General features: G+C 45.4%; 1 protein-coding gene across 2 annotated transcripts in view; it reads left to right on the top strand.

Annotated features, from left to right (window-relative positions):
- Positions 1-15,364, top strand: part of NSUN3 (NOP2/Sun RNA methyltransferase 3) — an 85,061-nt gene that overhangs the window by 44,726 nt on the left and 24,971 nt on the right. For both annotated transcript variants that reach the window (XM_073584419.1, XM_073584418.1), the window contains one exon: positions 2,843-2,964. In XM_073584419.1, the coding sequence (XP_073440520.1) occupies positions 2,843-2,964 (122 nt within the window). The remainder of the gene's footprint in view (positions 1-2,842; positions 2,965-15,364) is intronic.

Genomic DNA, 15,364 nt, shown 5'->3' with positions numbered 1-15,364 from the left:
TCCCAGGGTGGATACCCAGGCAAGGGCTCTATTGGGAGCCATCAAATCGCTCCAGCACAACGGAGTCATTGTTCCAGTGCCGAAACACGAAAGAGCTCAGGGGTTCTATTCCAACCTTTTTGCGGTTCCCAAAAAGGACGGGTCTGTCAGGCCTGTTTTGGACCTGAAGCTTCTGAACAAATTCATCAGGACCAGATATTTCCGGATGGAGTCTCTCCGTTCAGTCATATCGGCCATGGAGCAGTGAGAATACTTGCCCTCAATAGACATCCAGAACGCACATCTGCATATTCCCGTTTTCCTCCTCATCAGCAGTTTCTACGCTTCACCATCGGTGATCAACATTTTCAGTTCGTAGCGCTACCCTTCGGGCTAGCCACGGCTCCCAGAGTGTTCACAAGGGTTATGGCAGTTGTCATGGCCACATTGCATTCTCGAGGCATAGTCGTCCTGCCTTATCTGGGCAACTTCTTGGTCAAGGGCCCGTCAATGCAGGCATGCGAGGAAAAAGTCAACATCACGCTAGATACTCTTGCCCACTTAGGTTGGTTGGCAATGCAAAGAAGTCATCCCTTGTGCCAGCTCAGTGGATCTCCTTCCTAGGAATGATCTTCGACACTTGCCGAGGGTTGGTAATTCTCCCTCAGGAAAAGGCGCTAGCTCTCCGGCAGGGAGTCCGGACACTTCGCCAACCAGTCCCTCATACCATCCGATCCGGGATGAGGATTCTAGGGAAAATGCTGGCAGCAATGGAAGTGATACCTGTCGCCCAGTTCCACCTTCGCCCCCTGCAGCACGCCCTCTTGTCAGCCTGGGACAAGAATCCTTTCACGCTCGATCAGCGGTGCTGACTGTCCTCTCAAGTCAGGCAGTCGCTCGGATGGTGGATAACCAGCTCCTCTCTGGCCCAGGGGAAACCTTTCCCCCCAGATCATTGGCTGGTAATGACAACCGACGCCAGTCTCCTCGGTGGGGGAGCGGTGTTTCGCCACCACACAGCCCAGGAACGGTGGTCTCCACAGGAGGCACGCCTCCCGATCAACTTATTGAAGATATGAGCAATTCGGCTGGCTCTGCAGAAGTTTCATCACTGCCTAGCAGGCCGCCCCGTCTGGATTCAATCGGAAAACGCCACAGCGCCTGCCAGGGCGCCCAGATCTACTGTCTCAAGGGCCGATTTGCCACCCGAACTCAGGGACCCTGTGTTTGACGGCATGGCCGTTGAATCTTGGAGTCTAACCCAGGCAGGGTTCGGGAGCGAGGTGGCCGCTACAATGATTAGCGCCCAGAAGCCTGCTTCAGCACAAATCTACCACCACACCAGGTAGGTGTTCTTTGCTTGGTGTTGACGCCGCGGTGTTTCCCCGCTGAGATTCTCGATCCCCAACATCTAAGCTTTTCTCCAGTCGGGCTTAGAGAGCCTGGATAGCTCAGTCGGTAGAGCAGTAGACTCGGGCTTTGCCCCAGGTTCGCTCAGGAGACAAATATCGGCCTTATCCGTCCTGTTCCAGTGCAGAATTGCTACCAATTTGCAGGTGAAGACTTTTCATTCAGGGAGTCTCCCACTTGGTACCTCCCTATAAGGCGCCTATGGACGCCTGGGACCTTAACATGGTCCTAAGTGTTCTGCAGGAAGCTCCATTTGAACCGCTTCAGGATATCTCTTTGAGGTACCTTTCCTGGAAAGTAGTGTTCCTAGTGGCCCTCACTTCCATCAGGCGGGCTTCAGAGCTGGCGGCCCTATCCTGCCGAGCTCCGTTCCTCACTTTCCATAAGGATAAGGTGGTCCTCAGACCAGCCCCTCCTTTTCTGCCGAAAGTCGTGTCCTCTTTTCACATTAATGAAGATGTTGTTTTGCCTTCATTTTGTCCAGCACCGGTGCACCATGTGGAAAAGGCTCTTCACACGTTAGACCTGGTAAGAGCCCTCCGGAGGTACGTGTCGCGGTCGGCACCCTTTCGTCAGATGGACACACTGTTCGTGCTCCCCGAAGGGCGCAGGAAGGGACTCGCTGCCTCAAATCGACCATAGCCAGATGGATTTGTTTGACGATTCAGGAGTCCTACCGCATTAGAGGCAAGCCGATTCCAGCAGGGATCAGAGTGCACTCTACCCAGGCAGTGGGCGCCTTTTGGGCGCTTCGGCACCAGGCCTCAACGGAACAGGTTTGCAAGGCAGCAACCTGGTCCAGCCTGCACACATTTGCCAAACATTATAATAGCCATGCTCAGGCCTCGGCGGATGCGAGCCTGGTTAAAAGGATTCTCCAAGCAGCGGTGGCGTACCTTTTAAACAAGAGGTGCATGTAGCTTGGATCAGTGCGTCAATCTCCCACCCAGGGACTGCTTTAGGACATCCCACAGTATCTGTGTCCCCCAATGAGGCGAAGGAGAAACATGGATTTTTGTGATAAATCACCGTAAAATCCTTTTCTCCGAGACGCTCATTGGGGGACACAGCACCCACCCTATTAGCCTGTTGGCTCTGTTTCTGTTTAGTTAATATGCATTTATTTATGTGATATAAGGGTGGTCCTTTTCTGGACATGTTGTACATGTATTAAGGCTGATTTTGTTGTCCTCCTACTGCTTTGGCACCAAACTGAGTTCCACCCGCAATAGGGGCGAGGGTGTATACGACGGAGCTAACCTTTTTTTTTTCACTTAGTGTCAGCCTCCTAGCGACAGAAGCATACACCACAGTATCTGTGTCCCCCAATGAGCGTCTCAGAGAAAAGGATTTTACGGTGAGTTATCACAAAAATCCATGTTTCTGCTTCAGTAGGTTGCTCAGGTTTTGCTGTTTTCTCCTGGATAGATGATGGTGTGTGTTTGTGCCACAGGTCTTAGTTGATGCCCCTTGTTCCAATGACAGAAGTTGGTTGTTCTCATCTGATGCAGAGCAGGCAGCGGAACGAATATCCCAAAGGAAAATCCTCCCTGAAATACAGACCGAGTTACTCAGGTACAGGACGCTATTTCTTCTTCTCTATAAACCTTATGTGTTTTTTTTTTTTCAATTAAAAAAATCATTAGTAATCCTATTTTCTAAGTTTCATTATTATCTGAAGGGCTTACGTTTATTGGGAGCCTTCGATGCAAATTTGTGTCAAATTTGCCTGGACCAACAATATTCTGTGCTATTTTTCTGCAACGGCACTCCAGTTAGTGAGGTCCATCGAGTGTCTCTCACAAAACATGGTGAATGTACAGTGCAGACACTGCTATGTGCCACAGCTAACACTCTGCTACAGCGGCCGGGATCAGAAATAAGTTGGATCAATGCAGGGGCCGAGATTCTGATTCCAGTGATGTATTACCTAGGTGCAGCAGTTATGATACAATCAGAGTTTTCTCTGCTACAAAGTTTGGAATGCTGAACCGTGTATAACCCCGCCCACATCCCTATATAACCCCGCCCCCACCACTGATTGGCAGCTTTTTGTGTACACTGTATATTGACAGAAAGCTACTAATCTGTGATGGAGTGAGTGGTTGGACCAGGAGGCACAAGACAGCTAGTCCTGTAGTCATAATCTCCTGCTTATAAATCACTGATTGTATTGAAACAACAAAATACAGCCCAGTTAGTGACAAATCTCTGGAATCAGGGTCTCAACCCCCAACATAATTTTGTAAAACAGCGTTCAGACAGTTCTCTAAGAAATCAGATAAACTGTAAACTATGCACAAGTTTGGAAACTTTGTGACTTTCCTGTTTCTCGTGTCTTTCACTTGTTTTCCTGGACGTTCTGCTTGACTTGTATTCTCTGTCTGCTGTAAATTTTGTGATATTTCTTTTTTCTATCCCAGGTAGTGTGACATTGTGTGGCTGCTGCCTTACATTTCCCAGAGTCTGGCAGTATCCAGCGAGAGAGCGCGACCTCTTGCTCCTGCATTTGTCTTTCTCTGAAATCTGCTTTCTTACTAGACTGTGTTAAATCCATTAACGCTCTTGAGAGCTTCCATCCCATCCGCTTCTTGTTCTGTCATCCGGCCAGCGCAGCTGTAGGGAAATGGGTTGGGATATTTTTACCAAGATAGAATATGTTGTGTGTCCTGGATCTAATTAAAACCTGTCTCCACATGTAGATTATAAGACTAATTTATAGGCCCTGAGTCTTAAAAGCAATATCGCTGGGATTTTGGCGTAAATTGGTAAATTGCTCTAAAACGTAGCAATTTTTTGTTTTGTGCAACTCGGGAGTTGCGAACAAAAAATTTGGGGATTTTTTTTACGTTTTCACGTCCTTTTCTCCTGGCTTTGCCAGAATGAGACGTGATGCCACACCTCATATAATTCATGATGAGCTGTGACGTTCCTTGTACCGAAATCTTACTCCAGTCAATGAGGCTCACACCACTCATCAGATGCTCTTCATTCATTGAGAGGCATATACCTCTTAATGAATCAGGTGTGTCTGACTCTTGCTGAAATAGAAGGCGCCAAACTCATTAAAGAAGTCTATATGTAGTAGGTGTACTATTAATAATAATAGCAAATTGCTTCAATTAGAGAATCCGAAGAACTATACTACACGTCTATACCAGTTACCCCATATGCAGGGAATTGTAGTTACTTTGGTATGCCGTGTCTTATAGTTACGGCTAGTCAGTTGTTAGTGGATACCTAAGCTGCTGCAATGTCCTGCCCATGGGGTAAGTATTTGCTAATACTATTATTACACCTACTACATATTGGTATAGGATTTTGGAGATGAGAATATCACCTTAAGAAGCACGCCACCAAACGGCTTGCAAAGTCCCAACAAATTTTGATGAATTTCACAGGCAGGCGGGCCTAGCTCCACCGATTTGTCTATTTTGGCAGCACGGAGTCAAAGTTGCAAAAATAAAAACCTCCAAAAGATGCAAAATTTAGATTTTTTTTTTTTTTTCCAAAGCTTTTATTCCGGTTGTATGTCTGGTGTAAAAGCTTTGATGACTCAACCCCTACATTTTTTGTAGGCATCTGTTAGCTATTTTTCGCCTTTGTGCTGGGAATTTCTTGCACTTCAATTCTCAAACTCTTAAATGTTTCCAGGTTACATTTCCCAATAGCAGATTTCATCTCTCTCCAAAGATTCTCGGTGGGACTGTGATCAGGGTTCATTGCTGGCCAGTTTAAAATAACCCTTTGTACTATCTTAATCCCTCATGTGTACTTGTGGATGTGTGCATTGGGTCATTATCCTGCTGTAGAACCTATTTTGTCCAAGTCAAGCCTAGTCGTCTTAACTTGGGAGCATATTTTGCTGTAAATTGCTCTAATAATCCGCAGACTACATTGTTCCAATAACACTCAAAACCCCCATCCCCAAAGACAGCAAAGCAGCCGCTACACAGGTTATAGCCCTTCACCATGTTTCACTGTTGGTAGGGTGCACTTTTCTTCATAGGCTTCATTTCCCTGGTTTGCATTGCCAAAGAGATCTGGGGAGGTTTCTTCTATCCATAGAACGTAATCCAAAAAAGATTGTGGTTAGTCTATTTAACTTTCTCCAAGGTTCAGTTGCGCCTTTTTTTATGTCATTCTTTAAGCTACGGGGTCTTCTTTGGCCATTGGTCACAGACCATGTTTTCTTCAGTGTGCGGCATATGGTACGGGTTGGAAACCTCACTCCTGGTGTCTCATCCTCAAGTTCTTTTGATGTTTTACATGGTTACTTTGCCACATTTCAAGCCAACTTTTTTAGTGGTTTTTCATCAATTTTCTTCTTTTCTGGTACTTTCTTGACTGTTCCATGGGTAGCAAATTTCTTGGTAACATTTTGAACCATAGAACCCGGGGTAAAGGTTTTTAGACTGCTTGCCATTGGTAATAATAGCAATTCTAATTGGCTCAGACAGCTCTCTTGTCTTTTCTCATTTTGAACAAAGTACATGGCATAAAACTAATAATTATTGCCACCATTCATAGACTAATTAAAAGCCATCTCTGCACTGACAATTTGCAGATAGGTGAACATCATTTTTAAAACATCACAGGTTAGGGTCGGTTCACACACACATACAGTACTCTCCACTAAGCCAGGGTTTCCCTCTAAATCCAAGAAAACAGGATTTTAATAGAAATCCAGGCAGAAACCCGATGGAGCCAATCACTCTTATGAGGCTGATGGAGTCACATGGTCTTCTGGCCTCCATCTTGACAGTGTCCATCTTCTCAGACATGAGCAAAAAAGTACTACAGAAATTCTGCAGTGTCCAATGGAACTCAAAATCCTGTATTTTGGAGTTTCCAACAAAAAACCCTGACTCGGTTCTTAGCGGAGAGCACTGTATGTGTGTGATGCTAGCCTTAGTCTGATGATTTCCTACTTTGTTTCAAGCTGAACGGAGAATACCAGGAATTGTGTCCTGGGACGGTCTTCATTTCTCTATCCTTTTTTACTGCCAAGTCTTCGTTTTATGTTTGTGCTGTCTCTTTTTTTGTATTAAACATATGAATTTGTTCATATTCATGCAGTTTCATTAATCATTTTGGGTCAGATTCATAATTTTTGTTTTATTAAAATCGCTTTTCTCATTTATGTTTTTATTATATTTGTTCATGGCTTTTGCATCACACTGTTCATGAATTGGGCAAACCTATTCACTATGCTATTATGTAAATTTTGCACAAAATCAAAAATGTTATTTATCTTTTTAATCTCTTTTTTGCTTCTTTTTGCAACCTTTTAGATGTTAAGCTAAAATGTTGCAAAACTTAAAATCACTTCAATAGGAGATGGTGTATATTTGCCAAAAATTGTTAGGATAACTATGGACCAGTTACTGGGCGTAGGTAGAGTTTTGATTCAGGTGGGGGCGAAACTTTTGAGTGGGTCCCTGATTACAACTAAGGCGTCGCACCCTTATAGTGGATGTAGGAGAACCTCAGCAGATGACCGCGATGTTGCTGAAAATATATAAAGACCAACATTGATATTACCATCATATGGTCAGTGGTAGATATCAGTCCTAAGGAACATATAGGAGATTACAGTACAGTTATATATCAGTTATATATAGTGACTTACAGCTGACGTTCTTTCTAATGGAATCGTTCACTTTTCCTGCCTTTTCCATCTGGCCCAGACCGACATAACGACTTCTCCAGCCAGGACTCGGCTGCAGAGATTACAACAAAGACACATTTCACTTCTCATATTTCCAGCCCTGTCACCATCTATTCCCAACCTGCACATACTTCTCATCCTCCTGATACCCCAATACTGAGCCGCTGCTGCCGTATGTGTCCCTATTACTGCACCTGCTGTGTGGTACTCTGTGCCCTCTAAATGCTAACACAAACCTCCAGAATAAATGAATGCTGTGTGCAAGTACAATAGAAAACAGTGATAGCATTTTTCCGCCTAGAAAGTAATAATGCCCTGTGTACCCTTTTGATACTCGCAATAACCTGAGTTCCCCTTAACATTTAATAGTGTCCCCGGTCTCCCCCTGTACAGCTCCCCTATACACAGTATGATACTCTCTTCTACATGGTATAATGCCCTATCACTGTATAGTACCCCCACACAGTATACTGACTCCTTAATAGCCCCCAAAGTGTATGCTGGCCCACACACTGTACAAATGCCCCACATTATCTCCCACACTGTATGATGGCCCCCTAAATAGCATCCATATGGTATAATGCACCAGATAGTCCTCAATATAGTATAGTGCACTCCCTATAGGCCACTATATAGCTGCTCCAAGTGCCCGCACGTCTCAGGACAGCGGGTGCCAGGTAATGACGTCATCGCGCCCGCTGTCCGTGTCTGCATCAGTGAGGTCAGACGCAGAGTGGAAATGATGGGAGAAGGAGCGTGAAGCTTCATTTCTCATAATTGATTCCAACTGTATCGGCATCCAGCCGATAAAGTTGAACTTGCAGTGACGGGCGGGGGGCCCGATGCCAACTTCACGGGCCCCATAGCATCCAGGTGGCTGGTCAGGGAGATCGAGTCTCTCTGCTCTGCTGCAGAGTTTAACTGTATGGGCACGCTGCAGCGTAGTTTCGGGTGGACCCGTCAGGGCCCGGGGCAACCGCTTCCTATGACTCCCCAGTAGCTATTCTACTGGACCAGTACAATACATTTAAAAATTCCCCTCTGTTCTGTAACTACTGTATGTATATATCTGACACTTTTTTCTTTTTACAGGGACAATTTGGATTCGCAGCAGCATTTTTATTTTATTTTTTTACCTATCTTTTATTATTTTTTTTATTTTTCATTTAAGTCCAAATAAGAACTTTGAAAGTATTTCAATTTTGAAATATACTGCTCAAAAAAATAAAGGGAACACTAAAACCCCACATCCTATGTTATAGTGTTCCCTTTATTTTTTTTAGCAGTATATTTTTATTTTCATCTTATTTCCCTTGTACCTTGGAGCTGGTGTACTAGCCTCATTTACAAGGGAATTGCTGCCTAGTGTCTGCATAACTGAACTGCTGTGTATAAAGGAAGAAGCGTGATTAGTGCTTCATATAACTGTGAACACAGCGTTTGTTTAGCGTGTTGTATATGTAAGAGGGTGTTCCGTGGAAGATGAGATTCCCTAGTGTTGTGCAGCATTTGTAACCAGAGACTGCCACCTCCTGCTCAAATGAAACCCTGCGGAACTAAGATAAGGGGGGAGTGTTTCTGGAAGGACAGGCCTAAAAGGATCACCGGGTCAGGTGACGTCTGTGACGAAGCTCTCCAATATAAAAAGCTGGAGTGACAATTCGGTGAGAGGATGGGCGGCAATAAGTGAAACCAGCAGGACATGTGCTGAGAGGGACACCGTGACCCAGTCATTAGTATGTGCTCGAGGCCAAAACCAATGGAGCGTTGTGCGCCAGTGAGCGTGAAACAGACAATGCCGTTCAAGATTTGTGAACCAAACCATGCAGACCAAGACATGAGGATTAGTCCTACACCAGTCAAGATCCTCAAACCAGACCATGCCGTTCAAGACCTGAAGCCCAGCCCTCATCCGTCCTGGCCCGATAGACGACCGTTGCAGGTCAATCATTGAAGATCTGGTGCGGACCCAATCCAGAAGTGGATATCCGCTGCTGTGATCAGAGGCTAGAGTGAATTTTCAATGCTGATGGTACGGTACAGGGTTCGGCCTGGGGCTTTGCAGCAGACATGATGGGGGATGGCAAGTGCGAGAAGGGCACAGAGAGCATCATTTGACTTTGTTAGGACTTGCAGCTTAGCGGGAAGTACCAGTGACTCCCTTTGGTGTCTGTAAACTTAAGTGGGACCATTTTAGTGACGCCTCTATTTCTGTGAATGTTGCACCCACTGGAAAGTAGCTAGATAGTATAGAGCAGACTTGGCCAAAGTGCAGCTCGCGGGCCAAATCAGGCCCTCTAGCTGTCTCTATCCGGCCCGCGGACCGAGACAGCTGTGGGGCTGGAAACCAGAGGTCTGCGGGCTGCACCGTGCCTCCGGCCACTTCTTCCACCAATCAGTGTGTGAAACAGCTGACACGATGATGTCATTTCATTGCGTCAGCTGTGTACCGCCGGAGAGTCAGCGCACTGGAGGCAGAGAGAGGAGCAGAGCGCCAGGGAATCGGACCAAGGTATGTGGTGGTCTTTTTTTTTTTTTTTTTTTTTTTTTCATGTGTATGAACATGAGGATTCAATGGGGGGACATACAGCACATGGGGATTCTATGGGGGTGACACAGTACATGGGGATTTTATGGGGTTGTCCTGTAGCACATGGGGATTCTATGGGGGTGACATGTTGCACATGGGGATTTTATGGGGTTGTCCTGTAGCACATGGGGAGGCTATGGTGGTGACATGCTGCACATGGGGAGGCTGGGGGTGACATGCTGTACATGTGGAGGCTATGGGAGCGACATGCTGCACATGGGGATTCTATGAGGGTGACATGCTGCACATGGGGATTCTATGGGGGTGACATGCAGCACATAGGGATTCTATGGGGCTGTCGAGCAGAACATGGGGAGGCTATGGGGTGACATGCAACACATGGGGAGTCTATGGGGGTGACATGCTGCACATGGGGAGGCTGGGGGTGACATGCTGTACATGTGGAGGCTATGGGAGCGACATGCTGCACATGGGGATTCTATGAGGGTGACATGCTGCACATGGGGATTCTATGGGGGTGACATGCAGCACATAGGGATTCTATGGGGCTGTCGAGCAGAACATGGGGAGGCTATGGGGTGACATGCAGCACATGGGGAGTCTATGGGGGTGACATGCAGCACATAGGGATTCTATGGGGCTGTCGTGCAGAACATGGGGAGGCTATGGGGTGACATGCAGCACATGGGGAGTCTATGGGGCTGTCCTGCAGAACATGAGGAGGCTATGGGGGTGACATGTAGCACATGGAGATTCTATGGGGCTGTCGTGCAGAACATGGGGATGCTATTGGGTAACCTGCTGCACATGGGGAGGCTATGGAGCTGTCGTGCAGAACATGGAGAGGCTATGTGGTTGTCATGCTGCACATGGGGAGGCTATAGGGGTGTCATATTGCACATGGGGAGGCTATGGGGGTGTCATGCTGCACACAGGGAGGCTATGGGGGTGTCATGCTGCACACAGGGAGGCTATGGGGGTGTCATGCTGCACACAGGGAGGCTATGGGGGTGTCATGCTGCACATGGAAGCTATGGGGGCCTCATGCAGTATATGGGAAGGCTGTGTGGGGCCTCATGTAGTATATGGGGAGGCTGTGTGGGGCCTCATTCAGTATGTGCAGAGACTGTGGGGCTAATGCTGTACATGGGCAGGCTGTTTGGGGCTCATGCTGTATATAGGGAGGCTGTGTGTGGCTCATGCAGTGTATATATAGGGAGGCTGTTTGGGGCTCATGCTGTATATAGGGAGGCTGTGTGTGGCTCATGCAGTGTATATATAGGGAGGCTGTGTGTGGCTCATGCAGTGTATATATAGGGAGGCTGTGTGGGGCTCATGCAGTGTATATATAGGGAGGCTGTGTGGGGCTCATGCAGTGTATATATAGGGAGGCTGTGTGTGGCTCATGCAGTGTATATAGGGAGGCTGTGTGTGGCTCATGCAGTGTATATATAGGGAGGCTGTGTGTGGCTCATGCAGTGTATATAGGGAGGCTGTGTGTGGCTCATGCAGTGTATATATAGGGAGGCTGTGTGGGGCTCATGCAGTGTATATATAGGGAGGCTGAGTGGGGCTCTTGCAGTATATATAATAAGGCTGTGTGAGGCTCTTGCAGTATTTATAAGGAGGATGTGTGGGGCTCATGCAGTACAGTATATATAGGGAGGCTGTGTGAGGCTCATGTTGTATATAAGGGGCTGTGGGGGGGGTTCATACGATATACAGAAGGGGCTGTACTTGGGTTCAAAGATATATAGAGGGTGTCAGCATACATAATTATGCTCAATATTAAGTGATGCAATTAATATTAATAAATTAATATTGAGTGGAATTAATTTCAGCCTATTAGTTCAGCCCTCCACAACAGTCGTGGTCTCTCATGTGGCCCCTCAGGAAAATTAATTGCCCACCCTCTGGTATAGAGAATTCCTGCTGAAAGTGTTATAGTGTGTTTATTTTCATCTTTGCTCATATTGTATACTGTAAATATTCTGTATTAGCATAATTTACTTCCTACTAAAACTTCACCTCCTTATATCCATATTAGGAAAAGGTAGAGATGGTAATAAACAGTTTTGGTTTTTTTTCTATGGGGGCTTGACTGCCTGATCTCTGCTTCCTCAGCTACACGATCGCGTCTTGCTGAGCTACTATGCAGTGAACCGGACCGCCTAGACATTTAAAGTCTGTGGGTTGTCCAGAAGCTGATAAATAAAACATTAAAAAAGGTGCAAATTAAAAGATGAATAAGGTACAATGAAAGCAGGTGGAAACCACCAGAAATTAGACAAAAAAGGTACAAAAGGTATTTTACATGTAGTTAATATTCAGAGGTGTCAATAATACTAACCACAATAGTAGATGATTGAGGCTATTATATAATATTTCATAGTCACTAGGGTCTTAAAGAGGACATTTCACCAAATTTCTTGTTGAACTGGACCCAAAATACAATAGTGGCTGCAGAGTGGCACAAAATGTTTTGCATGATTAGAAAATACTCGAAGTAGAGGAACAGACGACAAACAACTTTCAAGTAAGCTCCCAGCAGTCAGTATGGGGGCAGCACGACTGAGATAAGCTGTGTCACATTACAAACCTTTCCTTCAGCTCGCCTCCTCTCATAGCACTGGCACCTCTGCTGTACTGACCCTCCCCATACTGCCTGCCAGAGATCAAATGTGTCAGAAATCATAACTTATGTCTGTTTCCATGATGATATCTCATTCAGAGACATATGTATCCCCTTCATTACTGAATGCACCTATATTATTATGTATACATCCTAAAATTCTTTGTAGTTGGGTACAATGATGAGCAAATCAGACGAAATTCGAAATTCAGTTTGTGGAAATTTGCCAAGCAAATTTGATTTACTTTGAATTTATTCTATATGAAACAAATGTGCCTTATTATCTTCTGTGGTCAATCCAGACCCCAGAACATAAACGTCGTAAAAGGAAAAAAATAGTATTCTCTCACCTTGTGTAGCTCCCAGCCCGTTCTGATCTTCATAGCAAGCAACAGCTTCTTCTCTGTTTCTATGGCCTCAGCTGATGTACGTCACAATATGTGTCTCCTTAGGCTAGTCAGCACCTCGGGCACTGCAAGTCCTGACGTCGTGATATAGCGACATACTTCACCCAAGGACTATTCAGCTGGAGGAGGCGCTGGCAGAAGAGGATGCTGAAGAGCACGTTGCTTGCCATAAAGGTGAGAAGAGACTGGAGCTGTAGGACTAGGCAGGGATTAATGAGTAATGTATTTTATTTGTTTAATCCTTTTTCTGGCCTACACAGTCCAGCGACATGGCGGACTAACATTCTCCATTTTGCTGGATTATTGTGTAGGGAGCAAACAAGCGCAATAGGGTCTAAGGCTACTTTCACACATCAGGTTTTCGGCGTCAGGCGCGATCCGGCGTCGTGCCGGAACGCCGGATCCGGCAAATGTTTCGTAAAACCGGATGTGACGGATCCGGTTTTCTGCCGGATCCGTCTTTTTCTTGACAGACGAAACCGGATCCTTCTCATCCGGTTCATCCGTTTTTCTATCCGTTTTTCGACGGATTACGCCGGATCCGGTTTTTAAAATTGACCCTTGTGGCCTTCCGAACGGGATTGGCTACTGGAAAACTATATATAGCATGTTCCTACAGCCCTTCTTTGACAGGTTGTAGAGGAGAAAGTGCAGGTTGGAGAGAAGAGCAAGTTACTGGCGAAGATGGATGTTGTGATTGGAAATATTTTGAAGAATTTGGCGGATTTTATAGCGGAGGCGAATCGTTTGAGGGTGATTGTTCTGGAGAAGGAGAGAGCGAGACAGCAGCGCATCAGGCATCGTAGACGACGTTTGTGGATCCACCCCATCACAGCCAAGAGAATGACGCGTGGGGTCTATTCTACACTCTGCATGGACCTTCGACGAAACCCGGATACATTTTTTGGATATGTTAGGATGAAAATGGAGAATTTTGATTACTTGGTGGAGCGCATTGCACACCTCATAAGAAAAGCGGACACCTATTGCCGCTTCTCTGTTTCACCCGCAGAGCGTCTGATGGTGACTTTAAGGTAAGCCACATTTATTGGATATGCTCGCATCAGAGCACACTTTCACTGCAATCTTGTTGGTGGTAGTTTGTATCTCCAAGTGTTATAGCTGAGTTTTGGTATGTAATGCTGTGATTTAAAACTAATTTATTGTTTTTTAATTCCCCACAGATTTCTTGCAACTGGAGAATCCCTTTCGTCACTGCATTTCCAGTACAGACTCGGGATTTCCACCATATCTGGAATTGTGAAGTACACATGCCGTGCACTGTGGGACTCCTTAGCTGAAGAGTTTTTATCAGAGCCCACAACAGAGAGGTGGATTGAAATTGCTGACAAGTTTCAACAGATATGTCAGTTTCCAAACTGCTTGGGCGCTGTGGACGGGAAACATATCCGCATTGTAAAGCCAGCTGGATCGGGATCGGAATATTTCAATTACAAGAAATATTTTTCAATTGTCCTCATGGCCATCGCTGACGCGGAATACAAATTTATTGCGGTTGATATTGGGGCCTATGGCCGCTCCAATGACTCAAGTTTTCAAACTGTCTGCCATGGGGCGTAAACTGTATGGAAACACCTTCCAGTTCCCACCACCTAGACCGCTGCCGCAAACATCTGGTCCACCTATGCCATTTGTCTGTGTAGGGGATGAAGCCTTCCAGCTGTCAGAACACCTTTTGAAACCGTACTCTAGCAGAGGATTGACAAGACCAAAACGCATTTTTAATTACCGCCTCACAAGAGCAAGAAGAATGGTTGAATGTACCTTTGGTATTCTGACAGCCAAATGGCGGGTCCTATTGACTGCAATCAACCTCAAGACAGAAACTGTGGACGAGGTGATCAAAGCGTGCGTGGTACTCCATAATTTTGTTATCTGCAAGGAACCCATTTCCATTGAGGACACCTCTGAAGAAACCACCTTGCAAGATTACCATGACATTACCACTAGAAGTTCTGTGACGGTTTCAGTAATGAGGGACAATTTTGCACTATACTTTATGTCACCTCAAGGCAGAGTACACTGGCAGGATGACAGAGTGTGAAAGATTTGTGCCCAACCAAACTTGTGTACCTTCTGTACCAACAGTATATACCTTTGCCAACCAAAGTTGGCTATCTTGTCATGGTCTCTATTTTTAGCTTTAGGCCACAGGTGTGTACCTGGTTGTGTTTTATGCAAAGTATTTCACCTTTTAACAAAAGTTGTGTACATTGTTAGGAAATCACCAACAATAAACACAACTTTTTAGGTGAAATACTTTGCTTCAAACACAACCAGGAACACAACTGTGTCAAAAAGCTAAAATTTACCCACAGTTATATACCTAGTTTTGAATACCATTTCACCTTTTAAATACCCTGTATTTAACCTTTTTCGCCGCAGAAAGAAATGACAGACAACCAGTGTAAAATAATTTAACTTTTATTGAAAAATGTTTTTTTTAGTAAACTTTTTTAAAATTTTAATAAACTTGTTTAATAAAGCTTTGAAACTATAAAACTGAAACCATAAAACTGGTCATTTTTATTTAAATACACACATTATAAATCTGTGTAGTGTGTGGTGGAAATACTGCTGTAGGGGCTGCGGGACACTTCGACACTGGGAGTGTGGAGAGAGGACTGGGATCGTGGTGGGGAAGGAACAGTTAGAGGTGAAGGTGTGGAAAAAAACTACAGAATGGGTGGACA

Source organism: Dendrobates tinctorius, unplaced genomic scaffold, assembly GCF_039654945.1.
Source record: "Dendrobates tinctorius isolate UK_male_01 unplaced genomic scaffold, ASM3965494v1 ptg000084l, whole genome shotgun sequence".
NCBI lineage: Eukaryota > Metazoa > Chordata > Amphibia > Anura > Dendrobatidae > Dendrobates > Dendrobates tinctorius.
The sequence above is the reverse complement of the archived record's forward strand: the minus strand, read 5'-3'. Positions and strand labels throughout refer to the sequence as shown.